At 42.6% G+C, this 25,017-nt stretch overlaps 2 protein-coding genes across 8 annotated transcripts in view; one reads left to right on the top strand and one right to left on the bottom strand.

The window, feature by feature from the left end:
• Nucleotides 1-25,017, bottom strand: part of Fam114a2 (family with sequence similarity 114 member A2) — a 61,191-nt gene that overhangs the window by 27,477 nt on the left and 8,697 nt on the right. The window contains exons 3-6 of one of the 6 annotated variants that reach the window (XM_076936808.1): nt 16,044-16,175; nt 3,731-3,951; nt 3,301-3,400; nt 2,896-2,988 (exon numbers count right to left, since the gene is read on the bottom strand). In XM_076936808.1, coding sequence (XP_076792923.1) covers nt 2,896-2,988; nt 3,301-3,400; nt 3,731-3,934 — 397 coding nt within the window. In that variant the 5' untranslated portion in view covers nt 3,935-3,951; nt 16,044-16,175. The other 5 variants (XM_076936809.1, XM_034507466.2, XM_076936810.1 and 2 more) reach the window with 5 other exon arrangements.
• Nucleotides 8,458-23,884, top strand: Mfap3 (microfibril associated protein 3). 2 transcript variants are annotated; one of them, XM_034506357.2, is made up of 3 exons: nt 8,458-8,588; nt 17,945-18,380; nt 19,479-23,884. In XM_034506357.2, the coding sequence occupies exons 2-3, from the start codon at nt 18,107-18,109 to the stop codon at nt 20,246-20,248; spliced, it is 1,044 nt and encodes a 347-aa protein (XP_034362248.1). In that variant the 5' UTR covers nt 8,458-8,588; nt 17,945-18,106; the 3' UTR covers nt 20,249-23,884. The 2 variants fall into 2 exon arrangements, with proteins under 2 accessions (XP_034362248.1, XP_034362247.1); XM_034506356.2 differs by lacking the exon at nt 8,458-8,588 and adding an exon at nt 9,983-12,876.

Raw genomic sequence — 25,017 nt, 5'->3', positions numbered from 1 at the left:
TCTGAGCGCCCAGTCTGAAATATTCTCTTACGGGAAGGCTTCTGTTTCCGGTTGCAATGTACTAACTGCTCTTGGACCTGCTCTTCTACTGTGACAGCTATAAAACTGCACGAGAGGTAATAAATGATTTTCCAAATCAGACAAGGAGATTTTGGTCCAACAGAAAAGAGAAACAAAATGACTCCTGTGACTGAATTGGCTTGCTATCCAGAACTTTCCAACAACAAGGAGCGAAAGGCCTAGATGAGAGCCAGCAGGAGCTGAGGGGACTCTGTAACACAAAGAAGATGGAATCATCCCAGAATTCTAGGCTTCTACAGAAACACATGTGCCTGAGTGTCTATGAATGCTGCACTTCGGGGTATTCAGTATATAGGCACAAGGAGACTCCACAAGGCTGGGGAAAGAAACTGCCTTGGAGAAGTAGGCTAACTAATCTCCAGAGCTCACACTAGGCTAAGACACTTGACTTCCAACCTACCAAGCAGACTCATTAAGTACCTGGGAAATGGATGGAGCCCAGAGAAGAGCCAAGCCTTAAACAAATCCTTCCAGTAAAGACTACTCCAGACTCAGCCTAAGCAAGCACACTAACATTTTTGGTTTTGTTTACAGATAGATCTCAGATTCTCTATCCTCCTGCCTCCACTTCCTAACTACTGGAATAACTATACACAGCTTAGAAACATTAAAAGGCCAGGCCGTGGTGGTGCACGCCTTTAATCCCAGCACTTGGGAGGCAGAGGCAGGCAGATTTTTGAGTTCGAGGCCAGCCTGGTCTACAGAGTGAGTTCCAGGACAGCCAGGGCTATACAGAGAAACCCTGTCTCGGGGGAGGGAGGGGGGAAAGGAGACTCATTTAAGCCACACACACCATAACTACCTGCAAACAAAAGAAAAGCAAAGATGAACATGGTCCTTTTTAAAGAAACACAGATCCCTGAAAGATGACCAAAGCAGCCTGGTGGTGGTGGCAACACTCTTAATCCCAGTGCTCAGGAGACAGGGGCAGACAGACTCTGAGTTCCAGGCCAGCCTGGTTGGAAAGGACTTCTTACCAAAAAGTAGTCTATTCTAATTTGGCAAAGTTCTATCTTTCTTACTAAACTATAATCTAAGCCCATGGACATCCACTGGGTAGAATTACCGTCACCCTTGAGCCTGAGCCCCACTAGACATTCTCATCTTCAGAAACATGAAAAGAACCAGCACCCACAAACACACCCTTCTGTCCACACATTTTGATGCCCACCGTAACACTTTCACTTGTAAGATGTTAACTCTACAGCTATCCCACCAGGGAGCTCACCATGAAGGACTTTAGTTTGTCAATGCATGTCTTGGCCCGTGGCCCTGAGTAGCAGATAGCCTCCAGTGTTATGAAGATGACACAGTTTACATCTAATTTCACTTCTAACTCCCAAACCCACTCTTCTCTTACGTCTGGCCACTACTGCATCAACATTAAGACCCTACATTTTTAGATGCATTTTTATTTATATGTATGTGTGAGTCTATGTGAGTAGATACTATGTGTGTGCAGGTGACCCTGAAGTCCAGTAGAAGGGATCAGATCCCCTGGAGTTGAAGTTATAGCTGAGCTGCCTAACACAGGTGCTGGAAACCAAACTTCAGTCCTCAGGAGATATAGGAAGAACTCCTGCGGCTGAGTCATCTCTCCAGCCCCAAGTAAACTGGGGCTCCATTCTTAACCAATGCCACTTTGAGAATTATGCTAGGAACTGCTGCAGGAAGAAACTGACTCTTTTCAAAGAAAGAGAGATGGTAGGGGAAAAGTCACTTCCTTTCTTCTTTATTCATGACTTTGAGCACATTCAGTTGTGATTCATCTGATGAGTCTGATGACCCTTAGAAAAGCATAAGGAAAGCCAGGTGTAAGCTCTGGGCTGTGATCCCAGCTCCTGAAGGACTGAAACAAGAGGACTGTGTGACTTCAAAGGCAACCAGGGTAAGAAGGCAAGACGAAAGGGGATAGGGAGAGAGAGAATAGGGAAGAAGAAAGAGGGAAGGGGAAAGAAAGAAGAGAAGACAGATGGGAAAGGAGGGGAGGAGAAGAAAAGGTGTCACTATGAACAGTGCCTCAAACTCACACACACTGAAGCCTGTGGGGCCATGTTTGTATAATGAGCTTGTCTTCTGGCTGTATCTAAACTGCAGTCAAGTGACCTAACTTTATATCTAATTCTTACTCCAAGGAATTCATTAATTCGAACAACTAGAGCCAGCTAGTTTCTGATGGTCACAGATGCCAGAGCTCCATCAAGGTGGAGCTGAAAGAGACCAAAAGGGAGCCAGCTGGCTTCAAGAGAAAATGATAGAAACAAGCAAAGAAAACAGGAGTGAGAAACAATAAGGCCCCTGAGGGATAAAAGAAGTAAGCCTGGCCTTAAAACTCTCCTGGTCACTAGTGATTCCTGTGTCCTCTGGGTATGAGTGACTGTAGGTTTCCCTCTGATCCAGACAAACCAGAATAGAACCTCATCTTCATACAAAAACCCAAGTGAGAACAAACCAGCTAGTGTACAACAACTGTTCTGTGTTGCCAAAGCACACTCAAACTGAGCTAACTCCACTGATGGGAAACCTAATTATAACAAGCAAAACGTCGAGCTCTTCTCACATGCTGTGCTTGCGGCCTTACTGCTGAGTGTTCACCAGGCCTCTGAACCACTTCATCCATGCAAAAGTGCAATGAAGAGACACATGAATGGCTATGGGAGATACAGCTGGAGCTCAAGATTTCAAACCCTCTTCCTCATAAAGTCTCAAGGTGCCCTAAGTGTCAGGTACTGGATTAGTATTATCACTAAGTGCTAGTGCTAAAAACGGACTTAACTGTCAGTTTCAACAGAAACCCCAAGCACACATACTGACCTGCTGCTTGCTTGACTTCAGCTGAAATTTCAGTGGGGCTAGGAATCCCAAGAGATGTCTCAGCCTTCTCAATGACAGTTGAAATACCTTGTCCTAACAACAACCAAAAAAAAAAAAAAAAAAAAAAAAACCCAATTAACATTTGTGTGCTGTGTTACTAAAACTGAAGAAACTAATAATAATAATATCTGCTTATTTCTAAAAATCATGGTCACAAGACACATTATTTTAATGATATATGCATCCTTGTCATTATCTCCTTACCAAGAAACAAAACAAAAATCCCACTGACTTATTACTTACTAAAAAGCAGGCTTAAATATACCCCTAGACTTCAACTTCCTAATAGAGCATGGCATGAGCCCCAGTGCACACAAAAGATAAGAAAATGATCAAGGGTCTTACCTACTGTAGCTACCGTAGCTGAGGCTGAGGAGAGTAGAGACTTGCCCCAGCTGCCCCAATAACCCCATCCAGTCTGAGGTGCATCTTTAGAAGCAGTCTCCTGTTGTTTTCCAGTGACAGGAGAAACAAGACCAAAGAAAACAGAAAGTTAGAGGAGACTCAGAAGTGCCCAGACAAGGTATCTAATCATTAGAGAAGCATAGGTCTGCAAATCTATGACTTGGGGAAATCCTGCTGGTCTGACAGGTGAACACCAGCAGCTCGTAAATACCCTGCAGCAAATGCAATTCCTGATAAAGGCATTGCTGCATCAGAAAGCTGACACTTTATGGCTGTAAAAAAAGGGAAATGCCATTGTAAATTAGTACTGATCCCACATCCCTTTTAAGACTTGTGTTTTTAAATCCCCAAATTTTAATAGATATGGTACTTTGGCTACAGCCTGTGAAACCTGAGCAGGAAGAAGTTCAGAAGCCTCAAGGTCACTGGAAGGTTTGGTCTCTGGTCTTTTCCGGGTAGACACTACAGGCTGAGATTTATTCTCTGGCTTCTCCACTGGCTCACAGTTCTCATCTTTAAGGATCGAGGCTGTTTCGGTTACCACTGGAGACTCTGTAGCATCCTTATCTGACATGACTACAACATCACCTGCTAAAACAAAAGCCCAACAAGAATCTACTGATACCAGTTTCTTGGTATAAACTATTTGCTTAATGTTTTTGAGATTTTCAGATTCATATACTACAACAATACAAAGAGATCCTATATACCTCTACCCGTCTCTCCACCAGAAGCTGACATTATTACAATTTACCAGTGTCCTTCCAATTTTACAGTTTTTCCATGTACCCTTATGTGTACATTAGTTACATAAAATGTTACCACCATCACAGCTGTCCCTTGGTATCTGCTGGGAATTGGCTGCAAGAACCCTATAGACAATAAAGTCTCAGTGGTCACATCCCTTCTATAAAATGGACAGCATGTGCATATCTCCAGAGCACATCCTCAGTTCCATGACCTCTACTTCATTTGTAAGTCTAACACCATATGTGATGCTTTGCAATCGACTTTAAACTCTCTTGGGAACAATGACAAGTCTGCACAGGTTTAGTACAGAAACTTTTTTCCAACTGTTTTCCACTTAAGATTAGTTACATCTACAAATGCTGCATCCCAGACACAGAGGGTCAACTACTTACCTCTACTGAGCATCAGTACAGGTAAGGCACAATTCAATCCTAAGGATACCTGGGCCATCCTTTCTGTAGCCAGACACTTCCCACATTTCTTTCAACTGATAGCAACCAAATACTGATCTGTTCTCTGACACTAACATTTTCAAGTCATATACATTGAAGTATAAACATTATCCTTGAAGTGACTTTTTTCATTCAGCCTAAGTCCCTCCACTCCACTATTGTTACATCAAAAGTTCCTTTCGATTTCTCAGTAACATCATTGTGGGATGGATAGATGGATAGATGGATGGATGGATGGATGGATGGATGGATTATACATCACAATGTATTTGGTTGATAGATAGATACATCACAATGTATTTGCCCATTCAAGGTAATCTGCAGTTTTCAACATGAGGCTGTTGTACAACCAAAACAACTTTCAAAGTTCACATACAGGTATTTATGTGAACATAAGCTATTTCTCTGGAAAAAAAGATGAAGACTATATTAATATGGATCATATTAAGTTCATGCTTATTTTTATATGTAACTGTCATCTTTTCCAGTATAGTACAAATAACCAAAAATTTCTGCATTCTGATCAGGGTTCCTCCCTTACGTTGAGCCATTTTTATAAGTATATGGTGCTAGCACACTGTGGCTTCTGTTTCATTTCCTCAAGATTAAAGACACTTGATATCTTTTCATGTGCTTATTTGCCATCTGAATATTCTCTTCAAAGAAACATCTAGTTAAATCTTTTGCATTTTTTTTTAAAGTTAGGTTGCTTTGTCATTTTCTGCTGAGTTTTGAGAGCACTTAATGTTCTAAGTTCAGTCTCATCCCACTATAAAACTTACTTACATTGTCTTATTTCGTTTTGCCTTTTGAGACAGGATCTCCCTCTTTGCTGACCACTAGCTTATGGCAATCCTCCTGCCTCAGGCTTCCAAGTACTGGAATTACAGACATGAGTCACCATGCCTATCTTTTTATTATTTTCATGGGGTCTTTTACCAAGAAAGGTTTCATTTTGATGTAGCCTGTTTATCAATCTTTCCTTTCACTAGACTGTCTTTCAAAAATTGTATCATTAATCATCCATTCTTACTTCGATTTTTCCAGAGACTGTTTAAACCACAGCAGATCAGCTTTCTATTTTTTAATATTCATTGTAAACATTCCTAATACTGTTTTGAGAGTTAGGCCATCTGATGTAACCAAAGCATAATTGAATGCCACTTTTTATTTCCTTTACTCTGCTGTGCTTGGATCAAACCCAGAACCTCATTCACACTAAGCAAGAGCTCTACCACCTAAATACATTCACTGGTCCCTCAGGTCAGCTTTGGAATAGCAAGGTTATCCAATTCAATCCCTTCCAAGAATACAGCTCTTTGGCAATTAAAGCCAACATGTCACTGGTACTCCCACTAAGAGAAATACTAGTTTCCAGAATAACCAGTTATCACCAATGAACACACACACCTACACACAAACACACACACACCAGGTATACTGACAAACATTCAGGTATGCACTAAGTACAGGATAAATCCAACTCATGCAATCATGCTTCTAATGCACTAAAAAAAATTTTATAAGAAAGGCAGATGGGATATAGCACAATGCTTGAAACACATACAAAAAATACTTGGTGGTGTTTTGCCTTCAATCCCAGCACTAGGAGGCAAAGGCAGACCTCTGAGATTTCAAGGCCAGCCTGGTCTACGCAGTGGGTCTTAGGACAGAAGGAGCTACACAGTAAGACCCTGTCTCAACACACACACACACCACCAAAACTGAAAGAACAGAGACGACAGTATAAGCATCAGAGAATGACTCATTAAGTGTTCCTATAGCAGTGATTACAAACTGGAAATCTGTTAGCTAACTACAGGTGTTTTTAATCAGTCCACTCTGTTTAAACATTTTTTAATTAGTTAAAGTCTCATCTTCCATAGAAACAAATAGACGTTTCTAGGTCCCCTTGTAAAAGGCAATCCATCGGGGGCATCTGAGTAGGTAAGACCTATCTGCTGCCAAATGGCTGTTGAATCCTTTTGCATGAGAACAGTATTCTCTCATACTCTACTATCTCCAAATTTCTATTATTCTTTTATAGTAATCCGATTAGACTATGCATGCATCTGTGTTTGTAATGTCTACCTTAAAGATGCTTAAGATTTTAATGAATGGAAATGCTAATGAGGGGGCTGGAGAGATGGCTCAGCAGTTAAGAGCACTGACTGCTCTTCCAAAGGTCCTGAGTTCAATTCCCAGCAACCACATGGTAGCTCACGACCATCTGTAATGGGATCCGATGTCCCCTTCTGGTGTGTCTGAGGACAGTGATAGTGTACTCATATAAAATAAATAAATAAATAAATCTTTTAAAAAAAAGAAAATGCCAATGAGATAAAAAAAAAAAATTCAAGGGTGTGATGGTCAACTGCAGTTGCCAAACTAAAAAGCCTAGAACCACCAGAGAGTCCTCTGGGCACATTTGTAGAGATTGTCTTGATGAGCTTAACAGATGCGGGAAGACCCATCTACACAAGGTCTTCTACACCCATCTACACTGGGTGGTACAATTACAGAGGCTGGGATCCTGGAGGGTATAAAAAGCCAAAAGAGAGCTGATGGCAAGCACTCCCTGCTCTCTGCTTCTAGACTGTGAATGCAATGTGGCCTGTTACCTATGTGACCTTCCTGCCACTGTGGACAAGTGAACTGTGACTAAGAATAAGATCACCTTCCTTGTTTTTGTCTGGGTATCTTATCACAGTAACAGGAAAGTAACTAAACAAAGGGTATGGAAACAACACAGAAGGTCAGCGACCCATGACATAGTCACCTAGAGTAATGACTATATTAGGAAGAAGCAAAGGGTGACAGGCTAGAAAGGTGGATTAAGGCTGTGTTGCCTACACTATGTGGGTACATGATATGCATATACTAAACTGTCCCAAAAATTCATGGAGGAAAAAATCCATATACAAGTACCAATTGCCTTGCAAACCAACTCAGAAAAATAACTCATTTACTTATTCATGGCAAGAACCTTTTGCCTATGTACTCAGCTCTGGAGACAGAGAAGATATGTAAGGCAATTTCTGCCCCAGTCAGTCCAAAGGCTGATCTAACAAAAAGATACCAACATGCTTGTACAAAGTTCAGGTGTTCTTGCAGCCCTATAAAAATTGTTTTAGAGCTACCTTTTTCTTCTTTCTGAGTTACAACATGTAATAAATAGTCCATCGATGTGCTCTATGTAAGCAAATAGAACATACATATTTCGTAAGCTCATTTAAATTTTATGAAACTAGAACATTCCAATTAGTAAACTCCGGTTGTCCCAATTATTTCACTTGCACAACAAAGGTTTGTAATAAGCATCGAGGGCGTGCCAAGCGTTTAGGCTGAGCCAGGAGACATGATTTGTGTGTGTGGTGATGACCCTCTCCGCTGTCCCTGTAAATAAGATTAAACACATACCAGACATACGGAATTGTACTATTTAATGTTTTCTGGGTATGGGTTTTCCTGATTGGAGGAGAACAATCCAGGTGACTGGAGAAGTCAAACAAGGTGCCTCACAGTCGACACATAAATATGCCCAAAGCACACGCGTCCCCACCGCTTTTACCCTGAGGCAGCGCGGCTGGCATGGCTGACTAGCTGAGAGCCAGGCCTGGGGTCAATGCTGCAGCCCCCGTCTGTGCGACGAGGGGCCCCGGCAGCAGGCAGCGGCGACTCCAGGACCAACGTGGCCAGTCTCCAGTCTCCGCACGTCTACACACAGGTCCCACCCCCAGGCCTGAGGTAAACAAGCTCTCCAGCCCCTTAGGCCCTGCAAGACCACCAATCATGGCCGGAAGCGCTGTAGCCCCTCAATCTGTGACCCCGGCGACCCCAGCCTTCGCCGCCCTCACCCGGAAGCCCCGAAACCCCGACACCACCCCTCACCGCGGCCACCGCCGCCCGCTCGCCGATCCGAACGCCGCGGAAGTACTCCTGACCTCCGCACGGAGGCGGGTTCGCCTTCCAGAAGTGCTTCCGGGTCAAGCATCTGCTGGGGCGGAAGGCGCTGACTCCGGTGAGGTGAGTGAATACTCTGCTCAGGTAGCTTCCTGAGAGATAAAGGATGCTCGGAGCTAGGCACGGAGGAAGCCAGGATGCCGGCCCTCCGTGAAGGCTGGGTGTGGCTGTGGGGGTTCCGCCATGAAGTATTTATAGAATACTGGAGGGCTAGAGACGACCCGGGACACAACTGGGAATCCAGTGCAGGCCCTGCTCTCAGCTTACTGCAAAGGTGGTGGGGAAGGGAGACCACAAACAAATCAAACAACGGTATCTGAGGGGGTTGTTAAGTGCTTTCATCGAAGTTTAAATGTGCTGATGGAACGGAACTGAGTGCGGAAGTGAGAAGGAGGAAGCCCGCCTATTGGAAGCAGGAGTAGAAGTAATTAAAGGTTTCTAAGCAGGAGAGTGACATGGTTTTGATTTGTAATTTTAGGGTTGCTCAAATGTGCAGTGCGTCGCTTCATTTGCGCCTGAGCAGTTTAACCAAGAAGACATTAAAATTTTGTAAAAGTGGGGGGAGGGGGGAACACCTGAAACCCTAAAGACTTTTATTCAAGTGTCTCTCTCTTGTGCTGGTGTATAGCTAAGTGGTAGTGCATTTGCCTGTCATGTGCAAGGCCCTGAGTTCTATTCCTAGCACCAAAAGGAAAAAAAAAAAAGAAAGAAAGAAAGAAAGAAAGAAAGAAAGAAACAGATTCCCCTCTTCTATTCAATCCCTTGCATCAGTGTTCAGATGTAACTGTCACTTCCTAAAACCCTTCAAATATTTTTCTTTACTTTCAGTGGTAATTCTTTAAATTTTGGTATGCTGATATCATACGACCTTACCAAATGCCTGTTCCTCTGAAGTAGAATTGCAAGTTCAAGGCTAGCCTTGGCTACATCATGAACTCTAGTCCAGCCAGAGCTAAGTAACCACATCCTGTTCTCAAACAAAAATGTCTGGTCCAACAAATGGATTTGTTCTGGGTTTTTTTTGGTAAAAAAAAAAAACAAACAAACAAAAAAAAAAAAAACAGAAAATGGATTTCTTCTGGATTTTTTTTGTAAAGGAAAAAAGTACAGGAGTGTATCTTGGTCCACCAGTAACTGTCTTGTCTTTTACATATTGCCATTATTATTATAGCAACAATTGTGAAAATTTTTGGTCTTAGAGTCCATTACACTTAAACTTACCAAGAACGGTTTTGTTTAAGTAGGTTACTGCCATCAGTACTTTCCATTTAAGAACTCTCAAAAAAAAAAAAAAGTTTCTTTTAAAATGGTAAGTCATTAAATGATAACTGACATTTCTATAAAGATTATTTTCCAGGTGAAGTGCTGGCACAGTTCTGTAATCTCAGCATTTAGCAGATGGAGATACAGGCGGGGAGGGGGGATGGAGGGGGGCTCAAGTTTACCTTGGAGTGAAAATTTGAGGCCGGCCTGGACTAAATGAGACCTTTCTCAAAAACACAATTTCTCTAATTTCTCCTGGGAAGATGTGGCTGGGGAAAGGAAATGATAAGCAAAAAGAACAACTAGAACCAGAATGTTAAGTTGAAGACAACTGAGAGATGGTAGAGTAAGACACACATAACTGAAGCTTTGTGTGGGGACTGGAAACATTGTATGATTTTAGGCAAAGAAAGAGATGATGATGGAATCAGCCTCCAGATATGGAAGAGTATCTAAGAGTCCTAGAGCATATCAGAGGAAATGATATCAATGCAGCTAAAGACCATACCAAATTATAAACTACTTCAGGCAGTTTGCACATGCATGCACTGCTCCTACATATTGAGCTCCTGGAGAGTTACGGCTGCTACCTGAAGTTTTAAGCTTATCTCCTAAATAGTGAGAAGTTGCCTAATAGGTTTTGTTTTTCTTTGAAGGCAGTATTTTGATATATCACAAGCAGATAGATTGGATTTAGAGTATAGCACCCAGATTGGGTAAAAGGACTGTGATCTGGGCAGATACAGTAGGACCTAACTGGAAGTATCTAAAAAGTGTAATAATAACAATAGCATGTATTTATAATGTACCTACTACATCCATGCTTCCAGACATTCCAAGATTGTTACTATTCCTAAATTCATTCAGTAGATATAAAAACAAAGGCTTTTCTAGCCTGGGCTTCACTCAGCACAAGGACCAGATACTTGTAACTCCAGAGCCCATTCTTCTGACCACTAAATTACATAATCCTATAATTTTGGTGTTAGAAAATTGGACGGCTTCTGTGGATCCCCTCTAAGCTGTGTATATGTTGGACAAGTAAGTCTGGGGTTACCATGAGGGGCTATATCTACTGAGTTAAAGATACAGTGGAGTCTTCCCTAGTTTCAGACTCCAGAGGAAAGAAAATGAAGTGGGAAGGTCCTGAATCTAAGCCCATTTCTCAAATATTGTGCCATCCGCTTCAAGTCACTGCTGTGCCAAAAAAGGATACAGTCAGAGTGATACTGGCACTTAGACAAAGCTCTAAAAAGGATGGTGTCTTAGGGTTTTACTGCTGTGAAGAGATACCATAACCAAGGCAACTCTTATAAAGGACAACGTTTAATTGGGTCTGGCTTAGTTTCAGAAGTTCAGTCCATTATCATGGCGGGAAGAATGCAGGCAGACAAGGTGCTGGAGGAGCTAAGAGTTCTACATCTAAACAGGAGAATGGAATTCCACACTGGGTGGAGCTTGAGCATAGGAGACTTCAAAGCCCACCCCCACAGTGACACACTTCCTCCAACAAGGCTACACCTCCTAATAGATCTTTCCCTATAGGCCAAGTGCTCAAGCACATGGATCTGTGGGAGCCAAACCTGTTCACACTACCACTGATAGATACAGAAAATGTTTTTTATTGTGCCAGAAAATATGTTGACATTTGAGCTGAAATTGTCCATATGACTGGGGATAGAGTGGTAGGCTTCAGGAAATGACTGGAAATATAGACTAGGAACTTCTAAGTAAATGGGCCTCAAAATGATGACCTCTGTTTGGATAATAGTAACTTTAAACATAAGCATTAGTGTGTGTACATGGGAACAGGCAGCATAGGTGCCATGGTACATGTGTGGAGGTCAGAGGACGACTTTGTAGAATCAGTTCTCCCCCTTTTACCTCTATGGGGGTCCCACAATGGAACTCAGGTCTTCAGGCTTGCTCAGCAGGTGTCTTTACCCCCTTGACTATCTCTTTGGCCCTAGAACTAACTTTGCAATGTCACAGATCCCCATGGCAACACTAGCGGAAAGCAGCACAACTTGTGTTTGCTCTTTGCAGTGGATGATAGGGACACACAAGCTGTTCTCCATTTGCTTTCTTCCTTGCCATCTCAGAATGCCGCCTTGTCAACTGTGTGGCAGTTTGTAGGGAACCTCCACTTTGCAAGTGTGACTAAAGGCAGAGCAGAGGGGATGCACTGTAAATACAACAAGGAGCAGTTAATTATGGGAATAAGACATTAGTATCCTGCTGTAATTGGAGTGAAAAAGCATTGCCATCTGGGCGCCAGTGTTCTCCCCCTTGACTCTTCCCAGAATGATCTCTGCAAACGGCAGTTTCCGCAGCCAACTAAACACTGCCACCAGAACGGAAGTCAGCCACATTGCTTCCTTATTTGCTTCTGTTGAGAATTGGAGCTGAATGGAAATATTTCTTCACTCAAAGTTGGCAGGAACAGCAGCCAAGCAGTCTGCTCGGGATGACAGCGAAGGCTCTTCTCTTCCTGACTTTGAAAGTAATAGTCAATATTCAGAATGGTTTTCTGGGGTGAAATTATCTAGTCTTCTGCTTATTCATGATCCTAACATGTCAGCTGCTACACTGGCAATAACAGGCATGATATTGGAAGTGCCAGGGTCACACCCCTAACATTCATGAATCCCCATTTTCTTGCGTTCGCAGCACAGCTGCACCTCCCTCCAGCACTGCTCATGCCTTCTTGTGTATATGTGCTTAGCTGTGTCTGCCCCCAGCTTCTAAACTAGTTTGTAAATCCTGAGTGTGGGGGATGGCCTGACTCACTTGAGCAGCAGCGGCAGCACTGGCTGCCTCCCCTTTCCTGTGATAGGTTCCAGGTTTAACTGATGATGTAAAGTCGGGCTTTGAGTTAAGTAGTGACAGTTGCTGACGTCCATCATTACTGCTTTGGGAAGGGGAATGATCACACTAAGTCTAGGTTGCAGGTAACAGAGACCACTAGTGCTAACTGAAGATTTCATATGAGGAATAAGCCACTGGGATCTGAACCCTCACTCTCCTCCTGCTTTCACCTTGGACTTGCCACTGTTGTCTCCAACTGCTCAACATCTCTTACCTGCAGGTGGGTTCTAATGCTTCATGGCTAGTGCCAGAAGGCCTCTGTGTTCATATGCCTGTGATGTGTCTAAAGTGGCTGGTGCCAAGTGGATACTCAAGGCTGTTGTCATATCTGATTTTCTCCTGCCAGGAAGTCAGGTTCAGGTTGCTGTGCTCCCTTTGACATAGGATCAGCTTTAGGGTGGCTGTGGTGTTTCTCTAGACCCTGTTAGGAAGATTTTTGTGAACCCCTAGCCCACACAAGTGGCTGTGTATAGAACAAAGACTGTAGTTGTGGATCATAGGGTACTGCTCAGAACATCTCATAGTGCAGTGCTTCTGAACCTTCCTAATGTTTGAACACTTTAATACAGTTCTTCATGTTGTGGTGACCCCCACCCCCCCAACCATAAAACTTTTTGTTGCTACTGTTATAAACTGTAATATAAATATTTGGATATGCAGTATATCTGATATGCGACTCCTGTGAAAGGAACACGTGACCTGCAGGATGAGAACCACTGCCAAAGTATAAAGGGAATAGTTGGAGATGCATGATAACAAGGATCACCTGGTGACTAGAGCTATGGTTATCTTAGTCTTACAAGGCTTATTAATCTTCTTTCTCCTACTTAACCGTTTTCCCCATTTGCTTCCTTGTTTGCAAGATAAGCTTTAATGATTTGTGGCTTTGTGAATAAAACCAAATAAAGAGCCAGACAGTGGTGGCCTATGACTTAATCCCAACACTCAGGAAACAGAGGCAGAGGCAGGTGGATATCTGAGCTCAAGCCCAGCCTTGTCTACAAAGTGAGTTCCAGGACAGCCAGAGCTACACAGAGAAACTCTGTCTTGAAAGAAGCAAACTAACAAATGAACACGTAAAGATGTTTATTTCTTTAAGGAAAAAAAAAAAAAAAAAAAAAAAAAAACTTGAATTGGTACCAAAAACTTGAATTCTGTAAGAGCCAAAGCAGCATGTATGAGCCTCTTTCTCCACCTCCTCTTCAGTCTTCTCATGGCTCTCTCTTCTCTCCATCCCTCTTGTCCTGTCTCTCAGCTTTCCATTGTAGGAAGGCTGAACCACACTGTCTCAACACCCTGGATGCTCACTCTTTTCAAATGGCCCTAAACTACAAATATCTCCATTCTAAATCCCAAGAACAAAAGTTTCAGTTAGCTTACTTAACTGGGAGATTGACCCAAACAGACAGAGGCAGGGCTTGAAAAGGGATAAGTGGATTATAAGGAAGCTTGTCTGCCACAAATGCAGGGCACAGGTGATGTGACATTTTGATTGATGTTATTGAAAAAGAGTGATTTGTGATGAAACTAAGAAAGTGATGTTTTGAATTAAAAATTGAAATTGCAATGGTACCTCCCTATCCCAGAATATTGCATAGTTTGTGGTGTTCTGAGTAAAAGTGCTTAATGGTGTAACTGTCAAATGGTCTATGTGTAAATACAGCATCTAAAGAACCATCAGCAAAAATAACTAGAGTGCATTTAGTGAGTGCTGTTGCAAGGCTATATTTTACATGGATTTTCTCTAGGTGCCACTCTCCTATAAGAATAGGTATTGTTTTTCCTACTTTAAAGATGGGGGGTGGGGAGGGACACAAGGCACAAACTTTTAAGTCCTTCATAAAACTACAGGGCTGGTTAGAATTCCAGGCTTGAATGTCCATCCAGGAAACAAGCGCAGTCAAGTCTGCACTCTGGACCTCTGCCACCCTGGCTTTATCAGATTGCAGGAGCTCAGTTGTACAGTGCAGAAGAAGCCAGGACCAGAATGGAATGTGACAGGTCAGCTCTGTGGTAAGAAGTGTTCCAGCAGTCTAGAGCATTAGCAGGAATGTCAAGGAGAAGAGGAACTATGTTGGTGCTGCCAGATGTCAGCCCAAGGACCCTTGCCTTGGAATTACCCAGGATGCTAATCTAAGCCCACATCGGATCTGTTGTGGTTTGTTTGTTTTTTTTTAAGATTTATTTATTGTATATATGTGAGTACACTGTAGCTGTCTTCAGACACACCAGAAGAAGGCATCGGATCCCATTACAGATGGTAGTGAGCCACCATGTGGTTGCTGGGAACTGAACTCAGAACCTCTGGAAGAGCAGTCAGTGAGTGCTCTTAACCACTGAGCCATCTCTCTAGCCCCTAGATATGTATTTTTAAAAAGCTCTCTAGACACCAATTAATACTTAAATGAGTTTGACCTGAATTTGGTGATTTTTTTTTTTTTTTTTTTTTTTTTGCTTTGACTTTTTCTATTTAGTACCTGGTAATGAAGAGGTTGCAAGTCTGTTTGAAGAATGCTTGTACACTTGAGAATAAAAACACTAGCACAGTGTTACTCCAGAAGTACTGCTTCAGGCTCTGAGATGGACACCCACTATGTTTATAGAGAAAACAAAAGGCAAATCAAGTAGCTCTCCACAGCTCTAGTCTGTACCAATTCTGCTTTATCTCCTATCCTGGCACCTCCTTCCTCTCTACATTTACCAGCAGAGTTTCAACATAGAAAGCCACAGTCTCATCTATTCAGGTTTCTAGTGAGCACATTCAAGATGTCAGCCTGTCAAAGGATATACATTGATGCTACCCAAGGCAGAAATGCAGGAAGACTCAAAATGTGGAGCAGTGCACACTGTAGAAAGCCTCCCCAAGAAAGTAAACGGGGAAATAGACCCAAGGGAGGAGCAGATCAGAATGGAACTGCTCAAGTAGGAGGCCAAGACATGAGCAATAAGCAGAGGGGTCACTGGGCGAGAGGTACAGGAAAGAGCCACAAGCTGTAGTGGTGGGTATATCTCAACCAAACTCAGAGGGCAAAGAATGCTGAATTCTGATTCTGGAGGGAAAGAGACTGGGTTGGATTCTTGGTTCTGGCATGAAATCAGAGATGGACTCAGGGGGGTTGTAATGACTGGGATAGATAAGAGAGATACTTGTCCAATGTCAAGAATTGAAGAGGTCAAAGAATAGAGTAGTTTGCCGGGCAGTAGTTGCGCATGCCTTTAATCCCAGCACTTGGGAGGCAGAGGCAGGCGGATTTCTGAGTTGGAGGCCAACCTGGTCTACAGAGTGAATTCCAGGACAGCCAGGTTTACACAGAGAAACCCTGTCTCGAAAAACTAAAAGAAGAAGAGGAAGAAGAAGAAGAATGTAGTTCAAGAGACATGGCTCACCTGTGAAATGGGCTGCAGGATCAAGGCATCGAGAGAAAATTCCAGCGTGGGAACAGACTTTCCTCTGACACAGCACTGGGCAGTGACTGGCCTCACAAGGACTGGCGAGTCAGCAGTCCTCACACCACAAGGCTACAAAGATAATGCAGATACAGTTCTGAGCTTGAAGCAGTGACAGACAGTAACTGAAGTGAGTCATTTTTATACTTGGCCATACAGGTGATTTTATCTACAGAAGTGGTGTACAGATCTCTTTTAAAATAAATACACAAAAAGAAAATGAGTGGATTTAAAGGTTTTGCCTTAGCGGACAGTAAAGAGCATGGCAGTGGGAGTGAGTGACGTTTCACAGTTTGATTCAGATGAACCTGAGGAACTTTCTGTCAAAGTCCCAGGGAGAGCTTGAGTACTGACCATGAGAACTGCTAGTCTAGGAGGTAGACAAAGTCCTAGCTGTCAGATATTACTCATCTTCAGTGACCAAGAACTTGAAGCTTATACTAGCACAAAGCCTGGCTTCTGGTCCTCATCAGTGTTTCATTATTGGTGCCTGTCGGTTCCCATTAACTTCTGGCATAATCCTAACAAGTCATCACTGTGAAGTTTATAAAGTAAGCTAAATTGTTTATTAAATGCCCAAGGCTGTTTCCTTTAGTGCTGTTTCCTTCATTGTCGTCTTAGTAGGTTTTCATGAGGAAATGGAAGTAAACACATGTTTAATATATTCTGTAGAGCCAAAGTCTGAAGCTTTTGTTTTGTTCTAGTCTATCCTTAAATTTTAAAGATTGAGATTTTTTTTATTGTCATTATTCATCCAATCCTTTAAGAGCTTAATGAAAATTAAATGACATTTTAAGACTTGTAATTCAGACTTTGAAGGTTTAATGGCAAATACAATGACCCATTGGTTTTTATGTTCTATGATCAGGCAGCCTTCCTGTGAGTATAAAAGGAGATAAATGTCATCCTGAAAGCTAATTACCTTGGACTTTGAGAAGAAACAAAGCAGAGCGTCTCACCACATATTTATAGAAGTATGAATTGACATTCTCCTTGTGAGTTGGTGGTTTAAAGTGGGAATCAAATTAGCAAGAAGAAAATCCTAAACACCTAAACTCAGACTAGACTTTTATTTTGCTTTTTATTCTTCCAAATCTAATAGTCATTCCTTGTAATTTTCTATTTGTGCTTCTACCAACTACACACTTAAGATGTCAATTTTGTTAGACTTCAATCTAGAAATAGATTTCTGTACATAGTATTAAATATACTCTTTTGTCTCTTAATTGTAAAGAAGATGCTATGGGTTTTTGGTTGTTTTGTTTTAGTTTGGTTTGGTTTGGTTTTTATATAGCATTCTGAGAGGGAAGTTGTATAGCCTCCCAAGTCAGTATCTCTCTTATGTAGGTCACACAGTATATTTTTTTTCCTAACAAGACCAGATTTTACCTCAGATGTCCCTGAATTTTTTGTTTGATCTGCATATGTAGTTGAATTATATAGATTTTGATCTCTGTAGTAATGAGTAAGACATATCAGTTGCTTTACATACTGGTCTAGCATATGGTAGTGGTGCAGGTTGAAATAAAAGATCATTAAACTATATTCCAGCTCTCATTGACTCCCTGTTATATAGAATTGTCTAAGTGAAATGGAATCACTTGAATTTAGAACCAGAAGCATCCTTAGAGAGTCTCTCATCCTCCTCAGTGGGCAGATGAAAAAGTGGAAGCCCAGAGAAAGCTGCTTGCCACAGTGGGGCCACTGGTAGCAAGATTTGGCTACAGTCTAAGACTGCTGATGTCTGGCTCAGCATTGTTTAATTGGTTTTATGTCTATCCGTTTCAGTTTTATCCCATGATGAGTCTCAGTTGGGTAAACACTATGTGGCTTTCTTTTAGGCTGGCCTCCACATTCGTCTTTTAATTTTAAAAGCCTCAGAACACTTTGGACCACTTCTTTGGAAAACTTTTCTACCAGCAACAAGTCATTCACTGCGATCCTGTTCAGCATAGCTACGTTTGAGTTTTCCAAGTCTAAACAGGACTGCCTTTGATTTTTCCATGAAGCTGCATCACTGCCTATCCGTCTTACTGGTGGTCACTCTTGTGCCAGATGCTCTGGTTTTGGAAGATGTGGCTCCACTGGGAGCGAATCAGAGTTCTTATAATACATCATTTCTCCCAGGCTTTGAACTCTCAGCAGGTTCCTACTCAGGTGATGATGTCATTATAGCCAAAGAAGGAACAAATGTTTCTCTGGAATGTCTTCTCACAATGGATCAGTATGAAGAAGTCCAGTGGTACAACTCAAAAGGACGGCAGCTGCACAGTAAAGGTAATCCTGTAAGGTGTGATCAGCGGGTGACTCAACCCTGCTCTTAGGGGTTATAACATACTGAGCAAGAATTCTCCAAGATAAGATGTCAAGGAGACTAGCTCCAAAGGGGGTTAGGGATACAGCAGTGGTTGAGCACTTTTCTAGAATGCACAAGTATCTATCTTAAACATAGAGGGGATTTGTTCTTCATTTTAAGTTAAAGCAGAAGAGACAAGTGTTCTTCTCTTCTCATACCCATACACTAACTGGTGGAGTATGTCTCAGTGGTGAATCCTCTCCTGGCAAATATGGGTTAGATCTCCACCACTACACACACAAAAAGATCTTAGACTCTTCCAGTTGCTGTAATAAAATACCCTGACAAAAGGAGCTTAGGAAGAAAAGGTTTTAGCTCACAGTTCCAGACTACAGTCTGTCATTACAGGGAAGCCAGTGTCAGTAGCCCAAAACAGATTGGACATAGTACATCTGTAATCAAGAAGCAGAGAGCAATGAAAGCATGTTGCTGCTCAGCTCACTAGCTACAGATTACTGGGCTTGGTGAGGACTACCTTTACCTACTCAACTATCTCTGGCCCCATCCTAGATGCATTTTAAAAAATAACTTTTGTACTTTGTCATATGAGTTTATGATTAAAAAGTAAGCAACATTTTAATAAAAGTATATAGCCCATCACCCTACAAATAAATATGTCTTTATACTTCTGAGACATGTTCTTTTCATGTATAAAAATGTATAGGTAGCGGCATGGTGTAGACTCACATGGATGACCATGTCTTAAAGGTTGGTCTTTTGGGTCTGTGTGGATAAACCTGTCTCCCTGATAGGCTTGGTGTCTGGCAGTGAGGAAGAAATGCTGGCCTTAGGATGCTCAGAAAGATCAATTTTCATTGCTTGTTTTATGCTGATAGAATCCTAGTCAGATGTGACAATCTACTTGCCTGCCTGCCTTCTTTCCTTCCTTTCCTTCTTCCTTTCTCTCTTTTAACATGATTTAAACAGTAGGACCTAACAAACAAGCTACAGTAATTTTATGAAAAGGCAAATAAGGTCTTTTCTGTAATTTTTTTTTTCATTTCTGTTGGACTTATTAGGTGGAAAATGGTTGGTTTCTGGTAACTTCCTAAATATCACCAACGTAGCCTTTGATGACCGTGGGCTCTATACGTGTATCGTCAGTTCTCCGACTCGTGCCTCCTACTCCGTCACCCTCCGTGTGATCTTCACCTCTGGAGACATGAGCGTCTACTATATGGTTGTCTGCCTGATCGCCTTCACAATCACACTCGTCCTGAATGTCACTCGGCTATGCCTGATGAGCACCCATCTCCGCAAGACTGAGAAGGCCATCAATGAGTTCTTCAGGACCGAGGGGGCTGAGAAACTCCAGAAGGCCTTTGAGATTGCAAAGCGTATCCCCATCATCACCTCCGCCAAAACCCTCGAGCTTGCCAAGGTCACACAGTTTAAGACCATGGAGTTTGCCCGCTATATTGAGGAACTGGCCAGAAGTGTCCCTCTCCCGCCCCTTATTCTGAACTGCCGGGCCTTTGTTGAGGAAATGTTTGAGGCTGTGCGAGTGGATGACCCTGATGACATGGGAGAGAGAATTAAAGAGAGACCTGCTTTGGATGCTCAAAGTGGCATCTACGTGATTAACCCTGAGCTAGACCGAAGTGACTCGCCGGGTGGAGACTCAGATGACGGCTCTCTAAGTGAACAAGGACAGGAGATAGCAGTACAGGTGTCTGTCCACCTTCAGTCAGAGACCAAAAGCATTGGGACAGATTCTCAAGACAGTAGTCATTTCAGCCCACCCAGTGACGCTGCATCTGCTGAGGGCAGCATTCACCACAGAGACTGAGCATTTGACAAGTGACAGCTTGCCAGTGCTCAGGAAAAGAGCCTGCTATGAGGACTTAGCATTATCATAAAATGACCAGGGTCTTTTCTTTAACCTTAAGCATACCACAGCATGAATTGCCAAAGTCATTGTGAAAGGGCAGCGTTTTTCTGATATTTGGTTATTTTCCTTAAGGTTGCAGGAGTGATGTGTGTTAAGATTGAAAGGTGCCTGGGCCTAAGTAAGACTTCTGGTCACAGTTTTTCTTTGGCTCATATGTGACACATTGCAGCCTGAGTTTCCCCACCCACCAGTGGAATCAGTGATTTGTTCTCATTGACTTGAGACTTCAACCAAAACTTCTTACCTATTGTACTTGCAAGTCACTAGACCTTTGGTCCCCCCCTTTGAGACTTTATTCTGCACTCTAGTTGTCTGTACCAATGCCAGACGTAGAGATGCTCTGTTCTTGGGAAGGAACACATGCTGGTGCAGACCTTTTAAGTGAGGCACCACTGTGTTACACAGATCCAGAAAGTAAATTTCTATTAGAAAATCACTCATTGGGCGAGGTAGCACATGCCTTGAATTCCAGCACTCGGGAGGCAGGGATAGGCAGATCCTTGAGTTCCAGGCCTGTGAGTTCCTGGTCTATGGAGCAAATCCAGGATAGCTAGGGTACACAGAGAAACTTTGTCTCAAAAAAAAAGAAGAAGAAGTAGGGGGAGGAGGAGAAGAAGAAAAACACTCCAGGAGAAATGTATTCTTCTTGGGAGTACATCCTGTCTTTTTAGCTTACCAAGACCTTTAGTCCATCGAGGCTGGCCTTGATGTCCCCAAGGGAAAATGTTTTCAGTGTTTTGTGAGCGAGAACTATGTCAAGTCACCTCTCTGGAAAATCATCAATTTTGATACTTTTTAATAATGTCTCAGGCCTTGTCTTTTTAGATGTACTAAATTCCCAGGTGGGCTCTGTGTCTAGAACTGCAGAATCCGCTTCAGTGCCCAGCAGCACTCCTGCCCCCTGTGTTCCTCAACCTGGTGCTAAAGGTGATACGCCTCTTCTTGTCTTGTTGAGACTCATTGTCGTTGGTATTTTGGTTCTTCGGATGCATCCTTTTGAGTGAGGGCTCTTTTGTAGCCTTTCTCAAAGCACCTACCTAAAATCAGATGAGATCGTTGTGCTCAGTGCGTTATTATATTAAAACAGGCAACCCAGACCTAAGGGGGAAATGACAAGTGGTGGTGCTGCCCACCTCATCCGGGTACAGTAAGCACTGAAGCAATCCTTCCCGCTGGCTGAAAGTGACATGACAGAGTGTAAATAGTCTTCACAGTCATTTCCTCAGCTGCAGGAAGCTCATGTCATAGAATTTTAACATCGTGGCCATGGAGCTCAATGAAATGCTTCACTTCATTTGGCTTCTGGTTGTGGGAGATTTGCTTGAGCTAGAAGGTCCTGAGGGAAATGTGCAGAGGAGGTGTTCATCTGACTTTAATTTAAAGTGTCAAACAAACAGAGGACAGCAGGAAATTCTAAGTGTAACCAGTAAGCTCGGTGCCTGCCTTTGTCAGGCTCATCAGATACCTCTGCTCTGGACAATGAACGAATCAGTGTGCTGTTTTATCAAGTGGCATATGGATAATATGGTAATGCTGCCTTTTCTGTCTCTCAGGCTGTTTCCATGGAAACCTCCAGAGCCAAACAAAAGCTACCAATCTTTCAACCAAAAAGCTTGCCTTGGCTCAGAGATGTGAGTTTCTTTAGGGAAAGCTGTTTTCATACATTTGTCTGTGGAATAAGGGCTCTTACACATACCCTAAGTTACAGAACATGTTTTCCCTTCCTACTGTTCTCTGGAGATAGTAAATTTTTAAAAATCTCTTCTGTGGGGTCAGTCTCCTGAATTTCCTTCAGATCTGCAGTCCCTCACCTGATAAAGCAAGGTTTGGGTCACTTCTTAAAATGAAATCTGTTGCCTTAAATACTAGTTTTACCCCCACATGTTCCTAGAAGGGACATTAATGTCTTGAACTTTAAGGTAGACATATTTAATGACCAGAGTTTCAGAAAATGATACTTTGCAAGATGGAAAATATCAAAACAGGTAAGCTTACAGAATCAATACAGGCCACTCCACCATACAGGTCAGTCATCACAGAAATATAAAACAGACACTCAGTGTGATGGAACACAGCTGGAAGAATCTCAGCACCTGGGAGGCAGGGGCAGGAGGATTGCAAGTGCTAAGCTAGCCTGAGCTCTCTAACAAGATGCTATCTCAAAAAGCTAACCAGTAGGCATGTATTTGAAGGTGGGGGTCAGTTTTCATGCGTGGGCTAAGCCTGGACTTGATCCAGTGGTATCCTAACCAGTGGCCGATGCAACTGCCTTGCTTTGAGCCTTCCAAGTTCTGTCAAAATAGGGTAGGGAAAACTCAGGAGGAGTGGCAGACTTGTAAAAGCTACTTTTCAAAGTGAAGAGGACAACTGTTAATATTTTCTATATCTAATCAAACCAAATGGATTTAACAGTCTCATCTGTTTGTAACCCTTTTTTTACCTTAGGAACTTAAAACCACAGTCTGAAAGTCTGTTACCAGCTGGTGTCATTATCTTTCTGTCTGGCTGAATTTTATAGGTTAGTTTTGTTTTGTTTTAAATGCCTTTGAGCAGCAAAATGTGTCTAAAATAGGTTTGCTGTCATATTGTGAATTCTGTATTGTCATTTAATGGACGTCAGTGTTCTTATAGAATTAAATAGTGGCTTCATCAAATAAATCTACCAAAAGTTGCCATTTCAGCATCTTCATACCCTCTTTCCACACATGCACTTTTGAGTTGATGCCCTGTTGTGTTTATAACAGTTTGATAACCCCAGTCCTCAAAGCTGTATCTAATATGGCTTAAATATTTTTTAAAAAGCAGGCCTTGTCATACTGTCCAACCTGGCTTCTAACATGTTATCTTCCAGTCTCAGTCTCCTAGATATTAGAATCACACATGCACTGCCATGTCAGCCTTCATCTGCCTTTGTCTCAGTATGTAGCCTAGGCCAGCCTTGAACTTGGAGCAATCCTCTTACTTCTCAAACCTCACAAACACTAGGGTTACAAGTATGTGTTACTATGCCTGCCTTTTAGGCTTACTCTTGAGTCAAGCCCAGTGAGCTTGTCTGTTTCCTGTCCACTACACAATGATACAAACATGGTAAGAACTGCTGACTCTGGGACAATTGTGAGAAAGCCCCTTTGCCTCCCTTCCACATGCTAAGGTCAGATCCTCGTCTGCATGCCACTTCCTCTTCAGTTCCCCAATCTCAGGAGCCCCTGGGCCAATGCTTTCTATACACTACATGTCATTTCCACCCTACAGCAGACTAAGCTGGATTCCTGACTGACCCAGGAGGCTGCATGCATGCTGTCTAGAGCCTCGCTCAGCACAGTGCTGGCCTCATCCCCACACCAGCCATTGTAACTCTGACGTATCCTCGTTCCAGAGCCACACTCTTCTCCCCTAGGCAGGAACGTGACAACACTCAGCCTCATGAAAAACCTCTGGGTGCTTATGGACCTGTCACACAAAAGGGAATGAGTGTTGTTTGATAGTACTTGTATCTCAACAATTATTTTAATAAAACTTGCATTTAAAAAGTCAGAGTTGAATGATGTATATTAAATGGAATATATACTTGAATCCACAGAGTGGACTTCTCATATATAATCCAGTTTGATTTTTTTTTCAGATTTATTTTGTGTGTATGAGTGTTTGCCTACATGTCTGTCTGTGCTCCAAGTACATGCCTGGTGCCAAAAGAGGTCAGAAGTGTTGGTACTTTGGAACTGGAGCTATGAATGGTTGTGAGTCACCATGTAGATGGCTGGGAACCAAATCCGGGTCCTCTACAAAAGCAGCAAGTACTCTTAATAGCTTAGCCATCTCTCCAGCCCCTGAAGTTTGATCCTGATGGTTATAAACAAGAACGTATTTGAATGCAGTGTGATTGTTTCAATACAATATTCACCTAATCTGCGTGGTACCATGAGCTACCCGAGAGTCAGAGTCCTGGTGTGTATTCCCAGTATGTCATGTTCATGAGCTTCAGCACCTGGGAGCATTAGCTCTGAAAGAAGTGTGGTGTTAGTTCTGGTGATGGAACCCAGCAGAAAAAGGAGAAAGTCAAGGGTGGAAGATACGGCCCATTAAGTGCAACAGGCTCCGGAATGAAAAGCTAGCCAACTTTTCACTGGCAAAGTACATGATCCTAATGTCACCACTGACTTTGTAGTCAAGGATGGTTGTGTGGAATTTGTCGTTAATTAACTTTAAAAAGGAGCAAATTTAAATTAAGCATGGAATTCCACCACACACGTCAGCATTTGCTGGCCATTTGATGAGAGTTAATGATGCCTACTTGGTGGAAGAATCCACACTAGGATTAGCTGGAGCAGCATAAGGAAACATGAGTTGCCTAGCACGGTATAAGTGCAAGGGCTGCATCAGTAGTGTTAGCCATGTCCAAACGATACACATGTCAGCCATAAGTTCCTCACACTTCTCAAAGTTGTATCTGGCTGTGTGCTGAGGCAACCCAGGGATGGTGGCCAACCAAAAGCAAACTGTTTCTCAATTCCAGCACAAGCAATTCAAGGCTGATGCAAGGACTCAGACCAGCTACTGAGGTCTTGGCTTCTAGACTCTTCTCCGTTCTTGCATGTGGCTTTCATTCTCATAGTCACAAGATATCACAGTTGGATTCTAGAAGGAGCTCCTAAGACAATTTTTGTGAA

This window comes from Arvicanthis niloticus, chromosome 6, assembly GCF_011762505.2.
Source record: "Arvicanthis niloticus isolate mArvNil1 chromosome 6, mArvNil1.pat.X, whole genome shotgun sequence".
In the NCBI taxonomy this organism is placed as follows: Eukaryota; Metazoa; Chordata; class Mammalia; order Rodentia; family Muridae; genus Arvicanthis; species Arvicanthis niloticus.
This window is presented reverse-complemented; position numbering and strand designations above follow the sequence as displayed.